This window comes from Chlamydotis macqueenii, chromosome 13, assembly GCF_036417535.1.
Source record: "Chlamydotis macqueenii isolate bChlMac1 chromosome 13, bChlMac1.mat, whole genome shotgun sequence".
NCBI classification, from domain to species: domain Eukaryota; kingdom Metazoa; phylum Chordata; class Aves; order Otidiformes; family Otididae; genus Chlamydotis; species Chlamydotis macqueenii.
In genome coordinates this window covers 15,838,795-15,857,753 of record NC_141568.1, presented here as the reverse complement: position 1 = coordinate 15,857,753, position 18,959 = coordinate 15,838,795, and the positions used below count along the sequence as shown (strand labels likewise).

Here is an 18,959-nt window from a genome sequence, read left to right as displayed (position 1 = left end):
GTTACAACGGCTTGTTTTGCCGATCCCAGCCTTTGTAGGGTGAATACAGAGATAGAACAACGCAGGCCACAAAGTGCAGGCGCTGCTCTGGCCCTGGGTTTAACCAGAGCCATGCAGGTGAGGTGCTGGGTCCCACCCTGGGAGCAGCAAAGGGACAGCGGGACCCCCATCCCCACTCCCCCAGGAGAGCCCGAGCGATGCGCAGGGACTGACCCACTGCCCCGGGGGACGGGAGTGGGCCAGCACCGAGCCCAGGGGCTGCGGGGACCCTGCACGTCCGGGACAGGGACTCTCGGCCTCAAAACAGGCTGCCTGAGGTGAGAGGAACCGGCCCTGCGTGAGGCAGGAGGAAGGCTCAGTTCCAAAAGCACAACCCCTTGTCACCCTGCAGGAGAAACACACCACGCCGTTCGCCTCGATCGTTACGGAATTTACTGATAATCACCACCAGGATTAGAAGCGTCAGTAGAAAAATAAAATTTACAGAGTTTTCTATCATACAAAGATTTGTTCACGCGAGCCGCGGCCGTTAGCGAGCTAGAAGTCGGGCGGTACCTAAACCAGCCCAGCACAGGGGGTGGGCGCACGCAGAAAGCAGGGTCACGAGTTTCAGCTTGAGCAGCGACGTTTCTCCAGGGCAGGCGGCTCCTCTGCACGGTGTTTCCTCGGCCGACGCTGCCGGCTGGGCTCCCTGGCCAGGGGTTCACAGCACCGCCCGGCCTGGGACACCTGGGCACGGATGTGTTTTACAAGCTCGTCGCAGTTTTTGGCAAGTTTGGCTGAGCGCACCTGCTGCAAACCGAAGGGATCCCTCTGCTCGCCTCACTCAGGATGAAGGAACATAAAGGGAAGCCCAAAGCGATGCGATGAGATGGGAGGAAGCTGCTGGCAGCGACCCATCCGGTGCTCAAGACGACTCCTCCTTGCTGTTCGGATCCGGTTTTACTGGAGAGGGAGGTCAGGAAGGCAGCCAGGGGCATGGAGGACGCTCTGCGAGGCGACACAAAGAACTCACCCCAGCGCGAACAGCTGCCAAGACAAGTCAGCAGCTGACCGCTCACCTTCCACGCAAGAATCCCCTGAATATTTCGCGGCACCTGGGCACAGAGAGGCACCACCGGCTCCAACCACTCACGCTCCAAACAGTGGCCAAGCTGGCAACTCTTCAAGAGAAGCGGCACCCCCCTCAAAACAGATTTTGGGAGATCACAGCAGGCAGAAAACACGAGGTTTTCAGTTCACCCAGCATCAAGTGATTTTATTGAGCAGTTTTTCATTTGTTCTGAGCTCTTAACAGCCCGGATTTGCGTCCTGCACGCCTCAGCCCCTTCCCAGCAGAGGAAGGGCCTCGTGCCGTAGCACACGGCACACCGAGAAAGCGCCCTCCCAGCTACAATCAGCTCAGTCCCTGCTGCCGAGGGACGCCGGGCAGGGGGACGGGGGAGCACAGCGGGTGCCCAGGACACTGGTTTCTGGCATCACCTGAAAGGAACAGCCAGACCTGCCCAGTCCAGGTCCCAGGAGAGACTTTTAATCCATCCAGGAAAACACAGGATAATCCATATGAATCACACCAGGCACTCTGGACACGCGCTGTGCATGCAGCCATTTGAAATAAGAAGTGGGAAGGGAGGAAAAAGACACCTCAGAGATCATTATTCCTGTTTTTTCACTGGGGGCAGAAGCAAAGAGGGAAGGAGGGGCCCAGCCTTCCCCCAGGGAATGCCGCGGTAGAAAGGCCGGCTCTACGAGCAGCACAGCACGCGGGGCGCTCTGAAAATCCAGGGTTTAACGCAGATTATACCGCTTGGACCTCACCCACCTAAGGAGAAGGATTTACACTCAAGTCTTCCCTAAAATCACAGCTTTATTCCCTGAATTAACATGGGCTAAAATTTAGAGTAATCTCAGTAAGCAGCTCCAGAAAAACACTTCTTGCCATCAGCTGTCAACAGACCGCTCCGGAGAAGCTGGTACGCAGAGAGAAACTCTTTTTCATTATAAACACAGCGCCCTTTGAAGGCTATTTCAGCACAGAGGGCGTGGGCTTCAGGGAAGATAACTGGCCTTATGAAACGTTCAGGTACAAAAGGCAAGCTGGCTTGGAAACCAAAGGAGTTCAACAAAAGCAGAGACGGGGAAGCGTGTCCTGCGAGGCTGGACGGAGGCAGCGCCTTCCCTCGCCAGCCCACGCGACTGTCAGCCGGTAACAAACAATCGGGGGTGACAGGAAAGCCACCGGGCCGGCTACACCGCCCAGCCACATCCTTGAGATTCAACCTCAAGGGCCCCAAAAAACCAAGCCCCCAGTTAGTCACCCGAGAGCCCCGGCTGTGCGACATGCCTCCAGGCAAGCGAGCGGATCTAAGAGTTAGTTAAAAATCACCTAAAACAGAACAAACTAAAAGAATTCATTAGAGGAGACCCTACCGCCCTCAGGTAAGGGTTGGTTTGGGACCGTGTTCACATGGCTCGTCCCTGACCGCCACGGGCATCACCCAGGCTCCTCCCAGGACCCCCGCAGGCATCCCACCCACCGGCACGCTGCGGGCTGGATGCCGAAAACGCGGCACGCTCCCTGCCTCCGCACCCGAGTCACAGCAGCCCTGTGCCGGTGCAGTCACCAAAGCAGCAGCGTGCGGAATTTTATGTAAGCTGGCCGGTGATGTTGACGCATCAGCGAAGACACCCAATTCCACCACTCACATAAACAGGATCAGGAAGCGAAAGGAGAAGTTTAAAACCAGGAGTCCCCTCCAGAGCCCGAGAAGCAGCAGCACACGCTCGCACACACGCCCCGCGATTTCCCACGTGGGCAGCGGGGCGTAGCGCCCGCTCAGCCGCGCTTCGACTCTGGGGCAGAAGGTACGCAGCGCCCAAAGAGCCGCACTGTAATAAAACTCACAAAACCAGCGCTCCTTGTCACACCAGTTATCTCCTCGACGCAGCGTTCGCAGTCACAGCTCTCAGCCACACATTTGCACTTTCGCCCATCTAAAATGATTTTTCCTTTTGCTGCTCCCAAATTCACTATGACCAAGACCTGGTACTAGAAAGTTGGGGCCAGGAAGAAAACAAATTAAGTTTCTCAATTAAAAAAATTAAACGTTAAAAGAGCTTCAGGTTCACTGCAAACAAAGCAGCAAGAAGTCAAAGCACTAAGCGAGCTCTGAAGACACCACGTCACTCTGCAGCACTGTCTAGCCCAGAACAGCCGGTGTCGCCTTGCTCCCGCTCATCACTGGTAAAGGGTACATGGGCCTCCTCCTCGGGAAGCCATTTTCGTATCTTCCAGAGAAATAAAGTTTCACTTGGCACTTAATGTTACCAAAAAGTAACAAAAATCGCAATTTGTAGCTTAATTTCAAGCCAGGCTGGAGGCAGGCGCAGGCCTTCACGTATCCTTTAACCAGTGGAGGAAGCGCACGCAGAGGCACGCCTTGCGCTGCGCTCCCTCGTGATTCGCTTCCGAGACGGCGCAGGCAGCAGATCCTTCGCTCTTCCCTCCATTTGTGATCCCCAGCGTCTGAGGAAGAGCTAGAGGGTGGCTAAAATCCGTAAAAACGAAACCACCACCACGCAGAACGTCTGGCCCACTCCCAAAATGAGGGCTTCAAAGGGAATCATCTTCTTCCCTGCAGCTCTGTAAACTCCAGCAATGGCAGCACCTGTGGAGAGGGGAAAAAGCCGAAATGTGAATGCGTGACAGCCCCCGTGAGACAGACACTTGTACCACAGGGACAATGGGGGAATTCTCAGAGGATCTGCAGGAGAGGACCCTGAACTGGTGCACACCCACTGTCAGAACCGCTGGACTGGGTTCACTGCGACAAAACTCAGCCAGTAACCAACGCGCGCTGCTGGCAACGGGTAAACCGGTGGGGAAGCTCTGCGGAGGGCTCCGGAAGGTGTGGAGGTCAGGGCGGTTTTGGACGTGCTGTCGTCACAGGATCCTCTACACCACACCCCACAGGCTGCGAGCGCTACCCAGTTCTGGGCACAGGCATCAAACCTGTGTGTGTTTTTTTCCCTGAGTGCTCAGAACCCCGAAATCCCCCCTCGCGCTGCACCTGACGGACATGTTTGGTGCCCGACAACACAGCCGGGATGGTCCAGCTCTTTCAAAGGTGGGGTGAGGGGACAATATAGCCCAAACGTGCACCCCCTCTCTACCCTGGGGAATGCCGCAGCTCGGCGCGCTACCGAAAGCGACCTCTGATCGCTACGGAGCCGCCCGGTCGGTATTTTCTACCGTACTCGTTAGGATGCCGGCGGTAATGGGTCCCACGATGCCCATCAGCAGGAGGCTCACGGACATGAACCGGCCGTACTTGTGATGCCGGAGCGTGAAGAGCGCTAGCAGAGCGGCCGGGACGTGGAAGGAGAGGGAGGAGACGAGCGCCCACAGGAAGACGCCGTACCACATCTCTGCGGAGAGAAGGGCCGTCAGGCAGGCCCGGGGCCCGCGGGCCTCCAGCGAGGCCGGGGGAGGCGGCGGCGGGGCCCCGCGGCGCGGAGGGTACCTGGGAAGGTGGAGAGCGGGCTGGAGTAGGTGGTGGTGCCGTTACCCACGCGAGGCACCAGGCGGAGGCTGAGGATCTGCTGCAGGAGCCCCCCGCCGCCGCCGCCGCCGCCCGGCTCGCCGCCCTCCATCGCACCGGCCCGGCCGCCGCCATCCGCCGGCCCCTCTTCCGCCCGCCCCCTTCCGCCCGTCACAGCCAATGGGAAGCGTCGGGCGGTGACAGGCAGGGCTCCTTGCCAACCGCCGCTCGCCGAGGAGTGTCCGGGCAGCCGGGCCCCGTCCCCGCCCCCGCGCTGCCATGGGAACCGCTGTCAGCCGCAAAGGATGCCGGGCTCGCCCTTGCCCCGGATGTCTCCGGTGGCGCGCGGGGCGGTGCTATTGGCCGGCGCCGGGAGGCCGCTCTAGCCCGCCGGCTGCTCTCTCGTCGTTGCTCCCCGTGCTCGGCGCCGCTTCGGAGGCGCAGCCATCTCCCACCCCGCCAGGGGGCGCTCTGGGCACCGGCGGCGACGCTCTGGGCGGCGGCGGGCGCGCGTGAGGCGGCGGCGGCTGGAGCGGCAGCGGGCGTGAGGCGGCGGCGGCGGGGCCGGCACCATGTCGGGCTCGGAGGAGTACTCCTCGGCCGAGGACGAGGACTACGTGCCCTCAGGTGAGTGGGGGGGGGGGCGGGGGCAGAGGTCCCGGTCCCGGTCCCGGTCCCGGTCCCGGTCCCGGTCCCGGTCCCGGTCCCGGTCCTCACCGGCTGTGCTTGCAGGTGCGGAGTACAGCGAGGACGACGTGAGCGAGCTGGTGCGGGAGGAGGTGGCGGACAGCCCGCGGCCGCCCCGCGGCAGGAGGAGCCCCCGCCGCCCCGCCAGCAGGTAGGGCCGCGGGCCGAGCCGCCCCGGTTGCGCGCAGACGCGCGTTCCCGGCGGGGGAGAGTCCGCGTGAGCTCGGCCCGGCCCGGCCCGGCCCGGCTGGGAGCCGCCGCCGCCGGGGCTCGTTCCGCCGGGCACAGGGCTGAGGGGCTGGGAAAGGAGAAACGCTTTTCTTCGTTCTGCTTTGGCGTCAGAGGCAGAGACCCTCAGGCTTGAAAACACCGTGCCCGAAAACCCGTCCCGGGAGCGGCTTGTCTCCCTCTTAATAAGCCTTCTTAGGCGCAGCAGCGCGGGAAAAACCCCGTATATGCACCATCTGTTTGAGGCCGGTTCCTGTCCAGCCCGAGTTCTCCTCTCCTCGTGGTTCCTGCAGTATCCCAGAGTCCGTTGTACGCTCACAGATACGCGCGCACGCGGGCCAGCCTGCTTCAGGGGACTGCCTGCCTCCGTCTTGCTGTGTTTCCTGAACAGCATCGTCTTTTAATTAAGTAGCTTCACCCCCAAGATTAGGGAAAAGCCTCCCAGGTAGATTGTCTTAGAGTACGAAATACCGTATTGCTGCACCTGTGCTTACAGTTCAGCTCTGGAGTAGCGCTGCAGCACCTCAGTGCATATATGTATCACTTTTTTTTTTTGGCATCTGCTTCCAGGAAGAGGAAGAAAGGAGGCCTCTTGCTAGAGCCAGATGAGAAAGAGGAAGAAAAGGCTCAGCAGAATGAAGAGGAGGAGGAAGGGGACAATGTAGAGCAGGTGGAAAGAAACAGAGAAGAAGAAGAAAAAAAGAAAGAGGATGCTCTTTGGGCCAGTTTCCTTAGCGATGTGGGACAGAAACCCAAATCAGTGGCTACCACACAAGTGACGCAAGCTAAGAAGGTAACGGGGGCCTGGGCCTTCACCTAGGGAGTGCGGGAAGGGCCTGAAGCTTTAGAGTATGCAGCGTTGGTTCCAGCTGGTGCCACCTGGCAGTCAGAGCTGGGAAGGGGCTGGGTTTACTCCATCTGCTGTATGAGCCTGGAGCCCTGTCATGGGGCAGACTGTAAGCTGCTGGTTTTCTTCCAGCTGGGGAGGTCTGTGGCCTGGAGGTGCTGCTTTTGGAGCTGCTTGTCAGCATCTTGGAGTGTACCATGGAGCCCTGTTGGCTTTTTCCTGGTCCTGAATTCTCTTTGTGACGTAGGAGCAGCACAGTGGGCTTCAGTCTGAGCTGTACTGATGGGCACAGCTCTCTCCCAAGGCTTATGCCTTTCCCAGTGCTTAAAAAAAAGGAAAAAAAAAAAAAGGGAGACTCTGTGTGTGTGTGAGTGGAGAAGTGGAAGAGACTTGTGCTGGCATCTCTGTGCCTTGCCCTTCATCCTTGTCCAGTGAGGCTGGAAGATGCTGCTCCTGCGAGTGACAGGAATGAATCTAGCTTTCTCTGGTTTCCATTGTAAACCCCATTAACATGCTCGTGCTCTCTGTCTGCAGAAGTTCTCTGTAGAGACAAATCTGTCTAAAATCATTTGGGTCTTAATAAAACTAGATGCATATGTTTGCCTTGCAAAGCCTTTCACACTGAAGGTGGCAGAAGGAAAGAAGGTACCAAAACTGACCCTCCGTTGCTAGGATTGACTTGGTTTTTTGGACTGGTAGGCCAAAAAAGTATTTTGTAATGAAAGTCTGAACTCTTGAATCAGTGATGCCTGGCAAGTGCAGTTCTCCTCACTGTGTGAAGCTTCTTTCTATGGCTGTTGGAAGATTGCAGAACAAGTGTAGTTGCGTAATCTTTGCTTGCAACTTTTAGAACGCTCCACCTCAGTTGTTGCTGGCTGAACAGCTGAGATGGTTACAGAATTGGAGAGAAGGACAGAGGAAGAGTTCTCTGCTGAGCAATTCTGCTTTTATGGGCAGATTGTTAAAGCATGAGTGGTCTTTGGAAGTTCCTCCGTAGCCTGGAATAGTTCATGGAGAGACGTAGTTCCTGTGTTCTCTTTGTGAACTTCTTAATTTGGAGTTAAGTTGTCTGCTCTGTGGTTTGTGGTTGATTTAGAGCAAGAATTTTGGGGTTTGTTTTGATTATTTATAGGGTCTGAGTTTTTATTATATATGCTGTTAAAAGCTGTAGCTGTGACTGAGGAAATTAAGAGGCATTGCAGACAAATTGCTTAATGAAGATATTTCCCTCTCCAATTAAAGAGATGCTATTGACAAGTAGCTTGATATTTTCAGGGTCTTCTATGAAGATCAGCCTTGTTTTTCCTGCTGATGGGTTGTGCTCCTCTCTATTCTTGAGTAAAAATAAACTTATTACTGTGAAATCCACCCTGGCAGCTGTACTGCCTGGTGGAGCTTAGTTTGGGAGAACTCAATCTTCCGGCTTTTTCTTGCTCTCTGAACCTCAGCAGCATGTTCTTGCTCCGTCCTACATTTGATTACAATTTCACTTCTTGTTCTGGGTCTGGTTTGAGCTCCAGTGACAGCTTGGAACAAAAGTGGGGAATTTCCTTCTGGCGGCAGGGGCGTTTATTTCCGTTTTTTGTCTGTGTGTGACTTGCTTTGACCAGCCAGCCTAAACCGCAGCGCTACCTGAGGTCTGCGCTCGGTCCTCGGCCCTTTGGAGTGGTGATTTGGCTTGGCTCCACAAATGCATTGTTTTGCTTTCTCCTTCTTATGTTTCACAGGCTGAAGAAGAGAAGAGTGGGAAGAAGCTTCAAGAGAAACAGAAAGAGTCTGAGAAGCCAAAAGCTTCAGGAAAAGTGACAATCACCAAAGTGTTTGATTTCGCTGGTGAGGAAGTCAGGTAAGTTGGCAGATGTGCCGCGTCTCCCGCGGGCTCAGAGCAAACTGGGTGCTGCTCTTTTGCTGGCAGGCTGGAGATGAGCTGTGAAGCACAATGTATCTTCTCCTTTTTTGCTTATGCTTTTTTAATCACAAGCGCATACAGACCTCAAGGAAAATGAGGCCAAGATTTTTCTGCCTGAGGGCTGCAGAGTATCCTTATATGCAGACCTCAGGCTTTGCTGAACTTCAAATATACCTATAAATTAATTTAGGCTTCTCCATCTGGACAGTGTTTAAAATAGTTGGCAAAACTTCCTGGTGGCACTGCTGCTGTGAAGGCTGAGAAAAGGAGAGAATGGTGTGTGGCCCCACAGATACGACGGTAATTCCTTCAGTCTGGTCCCCTCTGCTGGGGGCAGGGTGTTTGCTGCTGCTTTCCCTGGTGATGTGCACAGTCCACTGCAAAGATCTGCAGACAGTGAGAGGTGCTTTGCTGTGTGGACTGACAGCTCAGTGCTTTTACCTCTGAAACAGCAGCAACAAAGGTGACAGGCGAGGTAAAATCATCCTTTAGCCTGAGTTTGGCTTGCAAGATGCATCTCGGGATGCGCTGCGAAAAGGGGCAGGTGTTTTATAAATGTGTAAGAGCAGAACTGAGGGTCCTGGGTGAATCCACCTGAAATCTGAATGCACTGTGACCTTGTGGTTATTACCATGGTGGGGTTTTTTTAATATATGTAGCTGTAAACCTGCTTATGTCAGATGAGAATTTCGCCTCTATTTTGTGTGACAGCAGAGGGCAGCAGTTCCCAGCAAAAACAACCAGGCTGCCTAAATCTGGAGGGGGAAACAGAGCACAGGGGCTTCCGCTGCGATTGCTTTTCGTGTCAGCTCTGCTGCCTGAGCTGCTTGAAAAATCTGAGGAGAGCCATGAGTCATAGCAGCGACATTCCTGTTTCCCTGCGCAATCCGGGCCGTAGGAGTACCCTTCATTCACCAGAGAAATGACAAAGAACTGTACCACTGCGGCTTTTCTGAGAGAGAGTATCCATAAGTCTTTCCCATGCACAGAAAAAAATCTGTAGGAGGATTACAGACAGAAATTTTGTCTTCTGATGCACTCTCCCCTCCTCAGCAGCCAGCTTGTTTGTCCCTGTTTTTCCTGTGGTTTTTTTCTGGCTCGAACATGACATCCTACCGGGTGAGAATGGGTGAAGTGTAGGCTTGCAGGGCTGTCGTACAAAAGCCTTGTTGGGTTCTGACGTCTCATCAGATGGCATACAGCACAGCTGTGTTCCTGGTGCTTTGGGGTTGTGTGAAATCAGCGTGCAATCTCATTTGGAGTCTGCACATGTCCATCTGTGAGTGTCACGTCCCAACATGACCAGAGAGGTGTGTCACTGAAAGGAGGGGGCTGATGTACAGGGAAATGTGCCTCGTAGGCTTACTTCAGAACATGAGTCTTCCGCTTGGGGAAAGGAAATTTTTTTTTTTTTTGTGCAATTTTCTGTGAAGTACAGGACCCTTTCAAGTAGGCAACTAGTACAAACATCTGCCTTGAAGCTGCTTCTTTACTTGTATCTGTGAAAAGAAGCCCAGATAATTATTTAAGCATAGAATTACTCAGATGTTGGTCTAATTCTGGCAGTCTAGATTTTGCCTGGTGGTTGCAGATTAGCTTTACCAGTGCTGCTGCTGCTTTTATTGGTAATACTAGTTGGAGGAGTTGGGGAAACTTTCTCTATCCTTCAAAAAGCAGCTTGTCCTATGTGAACAGAACTTCAGGGCTCCGAAGATGCTGAGTTTGTGCTTTTGACATCAGTATCTTATCTGCAGTTTTTTAATAGCTATAACTAAGTCAGATAAAGGCGTATTTTTCTGCACCAGTTGCTTTTCTAGTGTCCTTCGTACTGCTCAGTTCCACTTGGGGAACTGCAAAATAATCTATACAAGTTTCTACTAATTTTTGATCAAATAGGTAAAAACTGGAGCCTGGGTGATAACGAGACTGTAATCCTGCACAGCACCAAGGCTAAAGGATTTTTTTGTTTGCAGCATCTGTTGTATCAAGAGATTACAGAGCCAGCAACAGCAAGTTTGCAGCGAGGTCTGGAGGACTGTTCTGTGCCAGTGCCAGAGTTACAACGTGCTACTTGCGTTAGCTCTTTGGTAACAGAAAATCCTTCGGTGCTTTTTGCCCCTTGATTTTTGTGATATTCAAAGCTGAAGCTTTTGTGTTGTTTGCTACATCTTGCATCTCTAAATGTGTTACGCTGTTAGCTGTGGGTAGGATGTAAGGAGTTACCACTGCTTACAGCTCCTGGTACTTTCCTGCAACAGCAGTAGGTGAGGGCCAGAGGGCTGCTTTTTCTTTAGAATAGCAGGAAGTTGTCTTTGCACAACCTTAACGTCTGCAGATGCTCGGAATACCAAACACGACTTCCTTGCCTGGGGAAGCAGCTGGCAAATTGTTGGTTACAAAGGCCAACACATGGTAGTTGTGTGTGTGCATTTCTGGGCTGAAAGAGCTGAAATGAGAGTGCTGTCTCTGTCCTTTCCTTTCTAAATGGTTTGAGGCTACTTCTTGGTGTTGCTCTTTTGAAAGCTTGAGAAGAATTTAGATCAGTGTTTAAGCAGTGATAGATTCAGGGCACAAATTTCGACAGTCTGCTCACTGAAGCTCTTAACAGAAGATCATTTATAGAATCATAGAATGGTTAGAGTTGGAAGGGACCTTCAAAGCCCATCCAGTCCAACTCCCCCGCAATGAGCAGGGACATCTCCAACCAGATCAGGTTGCTCAGAGCCTCATTCAACCCGGCCTTGAATGTTTCCAGGGATGGGGCTTCCACCACTTCTATGGGCAACCTGGGCCAGTGTTCTACAACCCTCATTGTAAAAAATTTTTTCCTAATATCCAATCTAAATCTACCTCACTCTATTTTAAAACCATTACCCCTTGTCCCATCACAACAGGCCCTGCTGAACAGCCTCTCCCCATCTTTCTTGTAGGCCCCCTTGAGGTACTGGAAGGCCTCTGTCAGGTCTCCCTGGAGCCTCCTCTTCTCCAGGCTGAACAGCCCCAACTCTCTCAGCCTGTCCTCATAGGAAAGGTGCTCCAGCCTTCTTATCACCTTCGTGGCCTCCTCTGGACCTTCTCCAACTGGTCCATGTCCCTCTTATGTTGGGGGTCCAAAACTGGACACAGTAACAGGTGGGATCTCACCAGGGCAGAGTAGAGGGGGAGAATCACCTCCCTCGACCTGCTGGCCACGCTTCTTTTGATGCAGCCCAGGATGCGGTTGGCCTTCTGGGCCGCAAGGGCGCATTGCCTGCTCATGTTGAGCTTCTCATCCACCAGCACTCCCAAGTCCTTCTCCTCAGGGCTGCTCTCAATCCATTCCCCACCCAGCCTGTATTTGTGCCTGGGATTGCCACGACCCAGGTGCAGGACCTTGCACTTGGCCTGGTTGAACTTCATGAGGTTGGCACGGGCCCACCTCTCCAGCCTGTCAAGGTCCCTCTGGATGGCATCCCTCCCTTCCAGCGTGTCGACGGCACCACACAGCTTGGTGTCATCGGTGAACTTGCTGAGGGTGCACTCTATCCCACTGTCCATGTCGCCGACAAAGATGTTGAACAGCCTTGATTCAGCCTTGATCTCATGTTGCAGAACAGTTTATTTTCTCCTGTAAGAAGACAGTATAATCTCTCTTGCATGGTTGGAGTAGCAGGAGTCTCCTGAAAGAAATCTCCAGCTACAGGGCTATCCTGGAACAGTGAAAGACCTTCCTCTAAGCTGGCAACTCCCCTGAAGGCTGTTGTTGCACTTAATGTCCACTTTGATTAGTCCATGCTTGCATCAGTTGCTAATGCTGAGTTTTAGGTTCACTGTATTCCAAATCACCGATTACCAAATAAATAATTAAATAGAGTGGCTTTTAATTTTATAAAATATATGATTTAGTATTACATTGTAAAACCAAAGCTATTGAATCCTTGAATTAGAAACAGTCTGATTTCTGTGTTTTCCAGTTGTGACTTTCCTGCCTGCTTTTGGTTCCCTCCTGGTGTTAAACAGCTTAGGAGCAGCAGGTGACTGTCACCCAACGGCTGTAACTGTGGGCAGTGGGAGCAATTTGCAAAGGCAGTTCAGCATCTAGATGGAAGTTCAAGTCATTTCTCACTGGCAGAGGAGACTGAAGCCCCTTTGAAGCCTCTGGTTTATGAACTTGCCTCGTGATGCAGGACGTGAGGTTGCATTAATAGGGAATCACATCCCTGTGCCAGGGTTTATATGTTGCAAAATGTGATTGCTGTGTGATGAGGCTTGTTTTCTCTTTGGCAGTCCAAATTACTTTGGCCCTTGGCTTTCTTAAAACTGCTGCTGTGCTCAGCATATCAAAATGGTTCTTCTGTGCTCCTTCCATGAAAGTCAACTTTGTGTCCGTCCAGGACTGGCACAGAAATGTGGCTCACATACATGGAGCTGGCCCAGCCCCGTGGTGTCAATCACAGCGTAACAGCGCGTAGGGGAAGAGCAAGATCTGGTCGCTGAATGCTGGCAGGAGTAGGTTTTAGTCTGAAGCATTTTCTGCACTGTGGTCCCTTCCTGCCCAGTCCTTACTGCTGGTGGGTGGCAATAGCTAACTTCTCAGAGGCTCCTAACTTGTGGATTAGATTTTGCATTTGAGATTTTTTTTCTTGAGCTTTTTCACTGTGCTTGCACACTCTGGACCTGTTTCTTTCAGCACTGTCGTGTCTGGCAGGTGTTCCTGTGATGTGAGTAATTTTTGGCTTCTCACCACAGCTGGGGCCAGAATTGTCATGCAAGCTGCATGGCCGCTGGCAGCACGCTGGGCCTGGATCCGTGTAGAAATGTTTTGGGAAGAGATTTCAAGATCTCCTCTCCATGTCTGTAGTGTGAGCTCCCTTCTGCTGTCTAGGTGCTGGGATAAGCGAGTGCAAAGATCCAGCCGGTACTTTCTTGCATCTTGCGTGTCTTTCTCCTGCCGAGCAGCTGCTAAGTGCTGAAGGCATCATTCTTACTGCTATGACAGAAATTGCCAGACCGCAAAGCCCTGAACCTGAAGTGTCTGCAGCCAGGGAGCTGGGGGTTTACCGTGACCCCTGCATGGGTAAATGTTTGTCTGGTGAACTCTTCGGTTACTTTCGTATTTGAAGGCTGTGCAGATGGGTGAGATTTTGCTGAGTTTGAAGCTCATATTTTCAGGTTGAGCTCGATAATCTTTATCAGCTTGTTAAGTGCCTGTTTCCTGATTAATTCAGGCTACTCCTAAAGGTATTCTTCAGTGTTTGCCTGATTAAAGCTTACTGGTGCATTGAAGCTTGGTGCTGGGATGCCCATGTTTGGTGGGGCAGCAAGCCCTGTGCAGTGCTCTTGCTGGGAGAGCTCTCAACTTAAATTCACAGCTGTGAAAATCACCTGACTTATGGTGGTCTTTTTTTTTCTTGCTCCAAGGGACAGATGATGACACAATTCCACAGATACTGTTTGCTTTTTTAGATTGCTTTTAGGTGGGTTTTAACAAGGCATTTAATCCAGAAGTATATACAAAGGAGCAGAAAGCTCTCTGATGTGTTTGAAGTCCTTGAACAGATGTAAGGAGGGAAAATCTTTAGCTTTCCTACAGAACTCTCTGTCCATGTATCTCAAAGCACTTTAAAAAGAAGTGTTGTTATACTCCATTTGGGAAAATGAAAACTGTGGCATGTCAGAGTTGATGACATCCCCTGATTCATGGGGGCTCCTGGATCTCATGACTCCAGATACCAAGGGATCCAAGCTTCCCTTGTGCGTTGCGTGTACCAGATCAGACTAGGCAGGGTCAGGTGCCAAACATGCTGGACAATAAGCAGCGTCATGCTGAGTGTGAGACTTGCTGCCGGATGTAATGGAAACTTCAAAGTTCATACAGTTTTGTAGAAGGAACTGGGCGAACTCATGTCAGAAAAATTTGGGCTGTTATATATGAGACATGAACTCCATCTCAGGATAAGGGCTCCCTGCTGTTGGCTCTTGTAGGAGACCAAATTTGGGACTTAGAATAGCTTCTGGTCTGTTGCAGTATGACTGCTTTTATTTGTGTGTCCACCCTACTGTGAAGAAACAAGTTTTGCTGGCTACGTGTGCTGAGCAGGGTTGAGAGGCAGCTTGTATTCTTGGTTGGGAAAGATGATGGTTCAGAGTGCGGCTGCTGCATCTTAAAATCAGAATACAAAGCCTTAAAGTATCTGATTAATAACCAGTTATAAACGTAAATCATTGTAGCAATTACTGCGTTTTATACTTCCTGAGGTTGATATTTTATCTGCCACAGTTGAAGTGTGGGATGGAAGAGAACCTGATTTTCATCTGTTACTATTTGTAAATGGTTATCATCTAGGATGTTCTTGGAAAAAAACCTCATTACTCATTCTGTATTGCTGCTTCACAAGTTTTCAGCCTACCTTATGATTCAAGAAAAAAAAAAGATTATTTAGAGGAGATTGTTCGTATGTTGGAACTTAAGGACCTTAAACTTGACCTAAATTGGCATCAATGGGTTTTGGTGGTGCAATTCATGACCTTTTGAGCAGGAGAAGCAAAGGTGAAGTGAGGTGGCTGAGGGCAGGTTCTTGTCAGGAGGCTTGCCTGTGCTAGTAAAAGCCCTTTCTTGGCCAATAGTGCAGATCTCCTTTGTACAAGAATGCTGTTGAAGATGGGAATTGTGTGGGCAGGGCTACAGGCCATATCTAAAGATTCTTTTTCATGTCCCACGGTGTCTTCAAGGTCAACATATCCTGTTAACTTCGGCCTGGTGGAGTGGGATGATGAGGTCTGAGTCCAATTTGTTGTTAGCTGGGCCACTGGACTCTTCACCTTGGTGAGCTATTCGGGAGAGCTGTGCAGAGCTGGTTAAGCACTGATTTATTCCCTCATGGCAAGGAGAAGTGCTGACCTGTGCACAGCAGAACTGAGGTTATAATTCAGTTCTTTGCAGCTCTACTGCTTCTTGCAGATTTCTTGATGCTGCCTCTTATTACTGAAATATTGGTTTTCTTTTTTTAATCTTAGCTTAACTGTGTGCTTGTTGAATAGAAGAATAGCAGCATGTCCTTGACTGCTTGTTGTTTCTAGCCCCAGATCTGCTAACCTCTTCCGGAACTTCATCTCCTTGATCTCAACCCTTTTCAGGAGAGAGCAGATAGAAATGGCTGCAGGAGAGACAGATCAGACATCTGAGAACAACTCGAGCTTTCCAAAGTCCTTGTTCAGCCTCTGATTTCCTTCTCGGTGGCTGTGATGTCCATCTCTGTGACGACAATGGAGATCAACCAAATGTGACAAAGTTGGGAAATAGAGGGGATGTAAGCCAGGGAGTTTGGAAGACTACCTTCTGTTTTATTGCTTTGAAGACAGGGAAGGTAGCTGAGCAATAGCTGCTGTTTCTGCTTCTTCATGGCAAGCATTGAGTGGGAGCAGGGAGAATGCTGAGGCTGACAGAGTTAATGTATTTCAAGGGGGGGAAAAGAGCAGGGAATTCACTCCCACAAGTTTCAGGATTTAGAGCTGGCACAGAGAGCAATTTTTAAAATGTGTAGTTGTCCATCTGGGTTCTTGCCCCATGGTCTCAGCATGGCTCAGTCAGTTGCGTTTGGCTAATTAGCACTCAGAGAACACGAAGTACCGTTAACTCTCTCCTTACCTTGTGATGCTTTTCAGGAAACTCAGTGGATGAATCATGGGAAAGGCTGGGCAGCATGCTCACACTTCTTGCTGGGTGTGAATCTTGGTCATTTGTTTTGTACTCGTGGGGTTTTGCGCAATGCTGAGTGAAGGACAGTTGCTTTTAAAATCAGGAGAAGGATCGGTAGTTTGGGTGTGCGTCTCTTATTGATGTTGTAGGTAGTGTGGTGCACGTCAGCTCAAAGCTGATCTGTGTGTGTGACGTGTTCCATTTGTGCTTTTCTGCAAAAGCCTTTGCTGTACTGCTTACACATGTGAGTGAGAAGGCAGGTGAGCATTACCAGAATCTGTATCCTGAAGCCTTATATTTGGAAAGTCCTGCCTTTTTTCCAGGTGGGTTGCAAGTGATACACAGCTTCCACCCGATGAGGTAGATGAGTTTTGTCAGATTAGACATGGAAGCCCCTGAACTGAACTAATAGGGGCAGAGGAAGAAACCACTCCATTGAATGTTGGTCTGCTTTTTTTGCAGTGCCTGTGACAACAGTAGCAAGGAAATGGTAGGAAAAGCAAGATAAATGAACTTCCGTAGCACAATGTAGTAATGAAGCAGCAAAGCTGCTCCAAAGCCCAGCCTCTCCGAGGGCTTTTGTTTCGCGTTGATGACCAGTGATGCTAGCTGTTCATAGGGTTTGATCCTCCATCCTCCTTGGCTGAGAGACTCTAGAGAAATGTGTTCCAGCCGCTTTCCGGTGACATACCTCTTCCTCAGAGGCTTGCGCAGTGCAAAAACCTGGGCTTTTAAGACTTTTTCAGAAATTTAATCTGAGCAGTGGAAGCCCGGGGATGATGCCTTGGGACTGTAAGGCACACCAGACCACCTGGAATTACACAGAATATCAACGTGACTGCTATTTAGAGGTGGCAGTCTAAAAAGTGACTGGTTGCTTTTCTACAGACAAGCACCAAAATGCTGATCTTGGCGTAATGGAGTGTAGGCAGCAGCCTGTTCTGTCCTTATGCTGTTATTGTTAGAGGTCAGAGCACGCCTCTATTATCCACACTTTATATTGGCTTTTTCCAATTAAAAAAAAAAAAAAAAAAGCTATTGATTTTTTTTTTTACTTTTTTTTTCTTAAGCCAGTAAGTGAAAATATGTTACCTTTCCAAAGATGCTTAAGAATGAACAGGATCTCGGGGGCATGTTTTGATAACCTTTCCTCTGTGTGCATCCATTCCCTGATGCTTCAGAATTTCCTTGGGGAATCCTGGTGTTGTGCGATGCTGATTGGCACGGCAGTGGCCCAGAGATGAGGTCATTAAGCAGGAGCAGGAGCTGTGTCGTGTGCTGGTTCACTCGCTAGGCGTTTGCCTTTCTCAAAGGCAGCTGCAGAAGTTAAAACTTCATAAACAATGTGACAAGCCTAGCCAGAACTCTAAGCCAGAGCACTTGTTTCTAAAGTAAATCATGTAATGGTCTGCTTAATGTGCTCTGAGAAGGGGAGTGGCCTAGCGAGCAGCTCCTGTTCAGGACTTTCAGGATTTAGTAGATGTGCAGATGGTGCTTCTGCTTAGATGGGGAATTGGAAGCACAGAGGGGTTGTGACTTGCAAAGTGTTACACAGTAGTGCCAGCTTTTTCCAGTGCGTTATCTGCCATTCACTGACATGCTGGCTCCTGTCCTCTTCCTTTCTGTTACCATGCTTTTGAAAATCCCAAAGTGACTGAGCAGATGACCACCTTAAAGTCATCTTATGCTTCTAATATGGCTTGATGCTTTCAAGGAAATAATTGACGTGTACTGGTTTCATCTGTGCGTTTTTGCTGGTAATCAGTGTGATGAAAAAGAAGGTGCAGCCAGGATCTCCAAAGGTAGGAGGAGTCTCAGAGCATCTCCGAAATGATGGCTTGACCTCCAGGCTAACTTGGGCATTTCTAGGGCGTTCAGACCTGTGGTATCCCAGTGCTGCATCAGCTTTGGGAACTGGATGGCCGACTGTGTTCTCCCATTTTCAGGTTCTTCCAGGTGTTTTCTGCCTGTGTTGTGTGTAGTTAGTGTGGAAATACTCAAGTAAAAATCTCACCCTTCCCTAGCCGGTAAGGGAGGAGACATTGTTTCTGTACCTGTCTCTCAGGCAATTTCCTGACTTTTAAAGATCTGGAAACAGAAGGTGCTTAGTGACCTATTCAGGTCTCTCAGGGGCTCTTTTGCTGTTAGTAAGGGGATCTTTTGTCCCTCTGTTCATGCCTTTATCTCACGGGCCTCAGATCCAGTCACAGCCTTTTGCTATTTGCCCTGTTTCCCTTGCTTCCGAGCTGCCGCCTCATTCCTGACGGCTCCAGGCTCAGAAAGGGGCTTTTGATGTCTGTGGAGATGCTGGCAGAGCCCGCTTTGCAGCCCTTGGGCCTGGGGTTTCCCCTGTTGGAAAGTGCAGCTTGTGAGGTGGATTTTTTTTATTTTTCTTGTAACTAAGGGATTCTGAAGCAGGAGATTTTCTGCATTAGCCTGAAGGGAAAGCAGAGCTCTTCCCTGTCTTGCTATCTCATTAACACATTACAAACAAGTCAAGCTTACTCTGGCCTTTTCCCCATGGGGATGCTTCTGCTTTGTAGTGTGTGTTGGCTCCTGCTGGGATCTGTGTAACCTTTGTGCCCAGTGTTCATAGCTGTAAGTGAATTTTGAACCCCTGGCTCTTGAGACCTGCAATACTCCTTCCCTCAGATAGAGAAGAGATCTGTAACGCAAACACTGCACTGCTTTTGCAGGAGTTGGGGGGTTGCAGGGATCTGTCTGGCTTTCAGCATACCTGCAAGACATGGTTAAGAGGGGCAGAGGACTGTCACGCTCACGCGTACAGCAGCTGCATCTGTTCACCTGGATTGCTCAGCTCAGAGGTGTGTTCCATAATTTGAAGTTAATTTTTGGGCTGCCTCAAAGATTGAAATGCATACTGCATTTTGGGATTTGGGGCTGGCCAAGGGAATAGTTATCCAAAGAAGCAAGCGGAGACCCGATGCATGGAGACTGGATCCACTGGGGTGGATAAAGCTCCAGTCAACAGGGAGGTGAAGCCCTGTGCCCTGGCTGTGGGTCAGCTACTCCAGAGAGCCATGTTTGATGTGCTCTACCTATTGCAAG

At 50.7% G+C, this 18,959-nt stretch overlaps 2 protein-coding genes across 2 annotated transcripts in view; one reads left to right on the top strand and one right to left on the bottom strand.

Moving 5' to 3' along the window:
- Window positions 1–409: 409 nt before the first annotated feature.
- Window positions 410–4,662, bottom strand: TMEM170A (transmembrane protein 170A). The gene is made up of 3 exons (XM_086758302.1): window positions 4,524–4,662; window positions 4,258–4,428; window positions 410–3,668 (listed from the first exon to the last, which is right to left on the bottom strand). The coding sequence occupies exons 1-3, from the start codon at window positions 4,651–4,653 to the stop codon at window positions 3,538–3,540; spliced, it is 432 nt and encodes a 143-aa protein (XP_086614428.1). The 5' UTR covers window positions 4,654–4,662; the 3' UTR covers window positions 410–3,537.
- A 344-nt stretch (window positions 4,663–5,006) lies between these two features.
- Window positions 5,007–18,959, top strand: part of CFDP1 (chromatin remodeling protein CFDP1) — a 65,600-nt gene continuing 51,647 nt past the window's right edge. Inside the window, exons 1-4 of the mRNA XM_086758019.1 lie at window positions 5,007–5,168; window positions 5,274–5,379; window positions 6,027–6,249; window positions 8,031–8,149. Of these exons, the coding sequence (XP_086614145.1) occupies window positions 5,114–5,168; window positions 5,274–5,379; window positions 6,027–6,249; window positions 8,031–8,149 (503 nt within the window). The 5' untranslated portion in view covers window positions 5,007–5,113. The remainder of the gene's footprint in view (window positions 5,169–5,273; window positions 5,380–6,026; window positions 6,250–8,030; window positions 8,150–18,959) is intronic.

Bases quoted from the DNA above. Each gene is read 5' to 3' on its own strand.
- TMEM170A (XM_086758302.1), bottom strand. From the start codon at position 4,653: ATGGAGGGCGGCGAGCCGGGCGGCGGCGGCGGCGGCGGGGGGCTCCTG. The intron at 4,429-4,523 runs GTACCCTCCGCG...TTCTCTCCGCAG, and splicing joins CCCGCTCTCCACCTTCCCAG to AGATGTGGTACGGCGTCTTC. The intron at 3,669-4,257 runs GTACGGTAGAAA...CCCTCTCCACAG, and splicing joins TACCGCCGGCATCCTAACGA to GTGCTGCCATTGCTGGAGTT.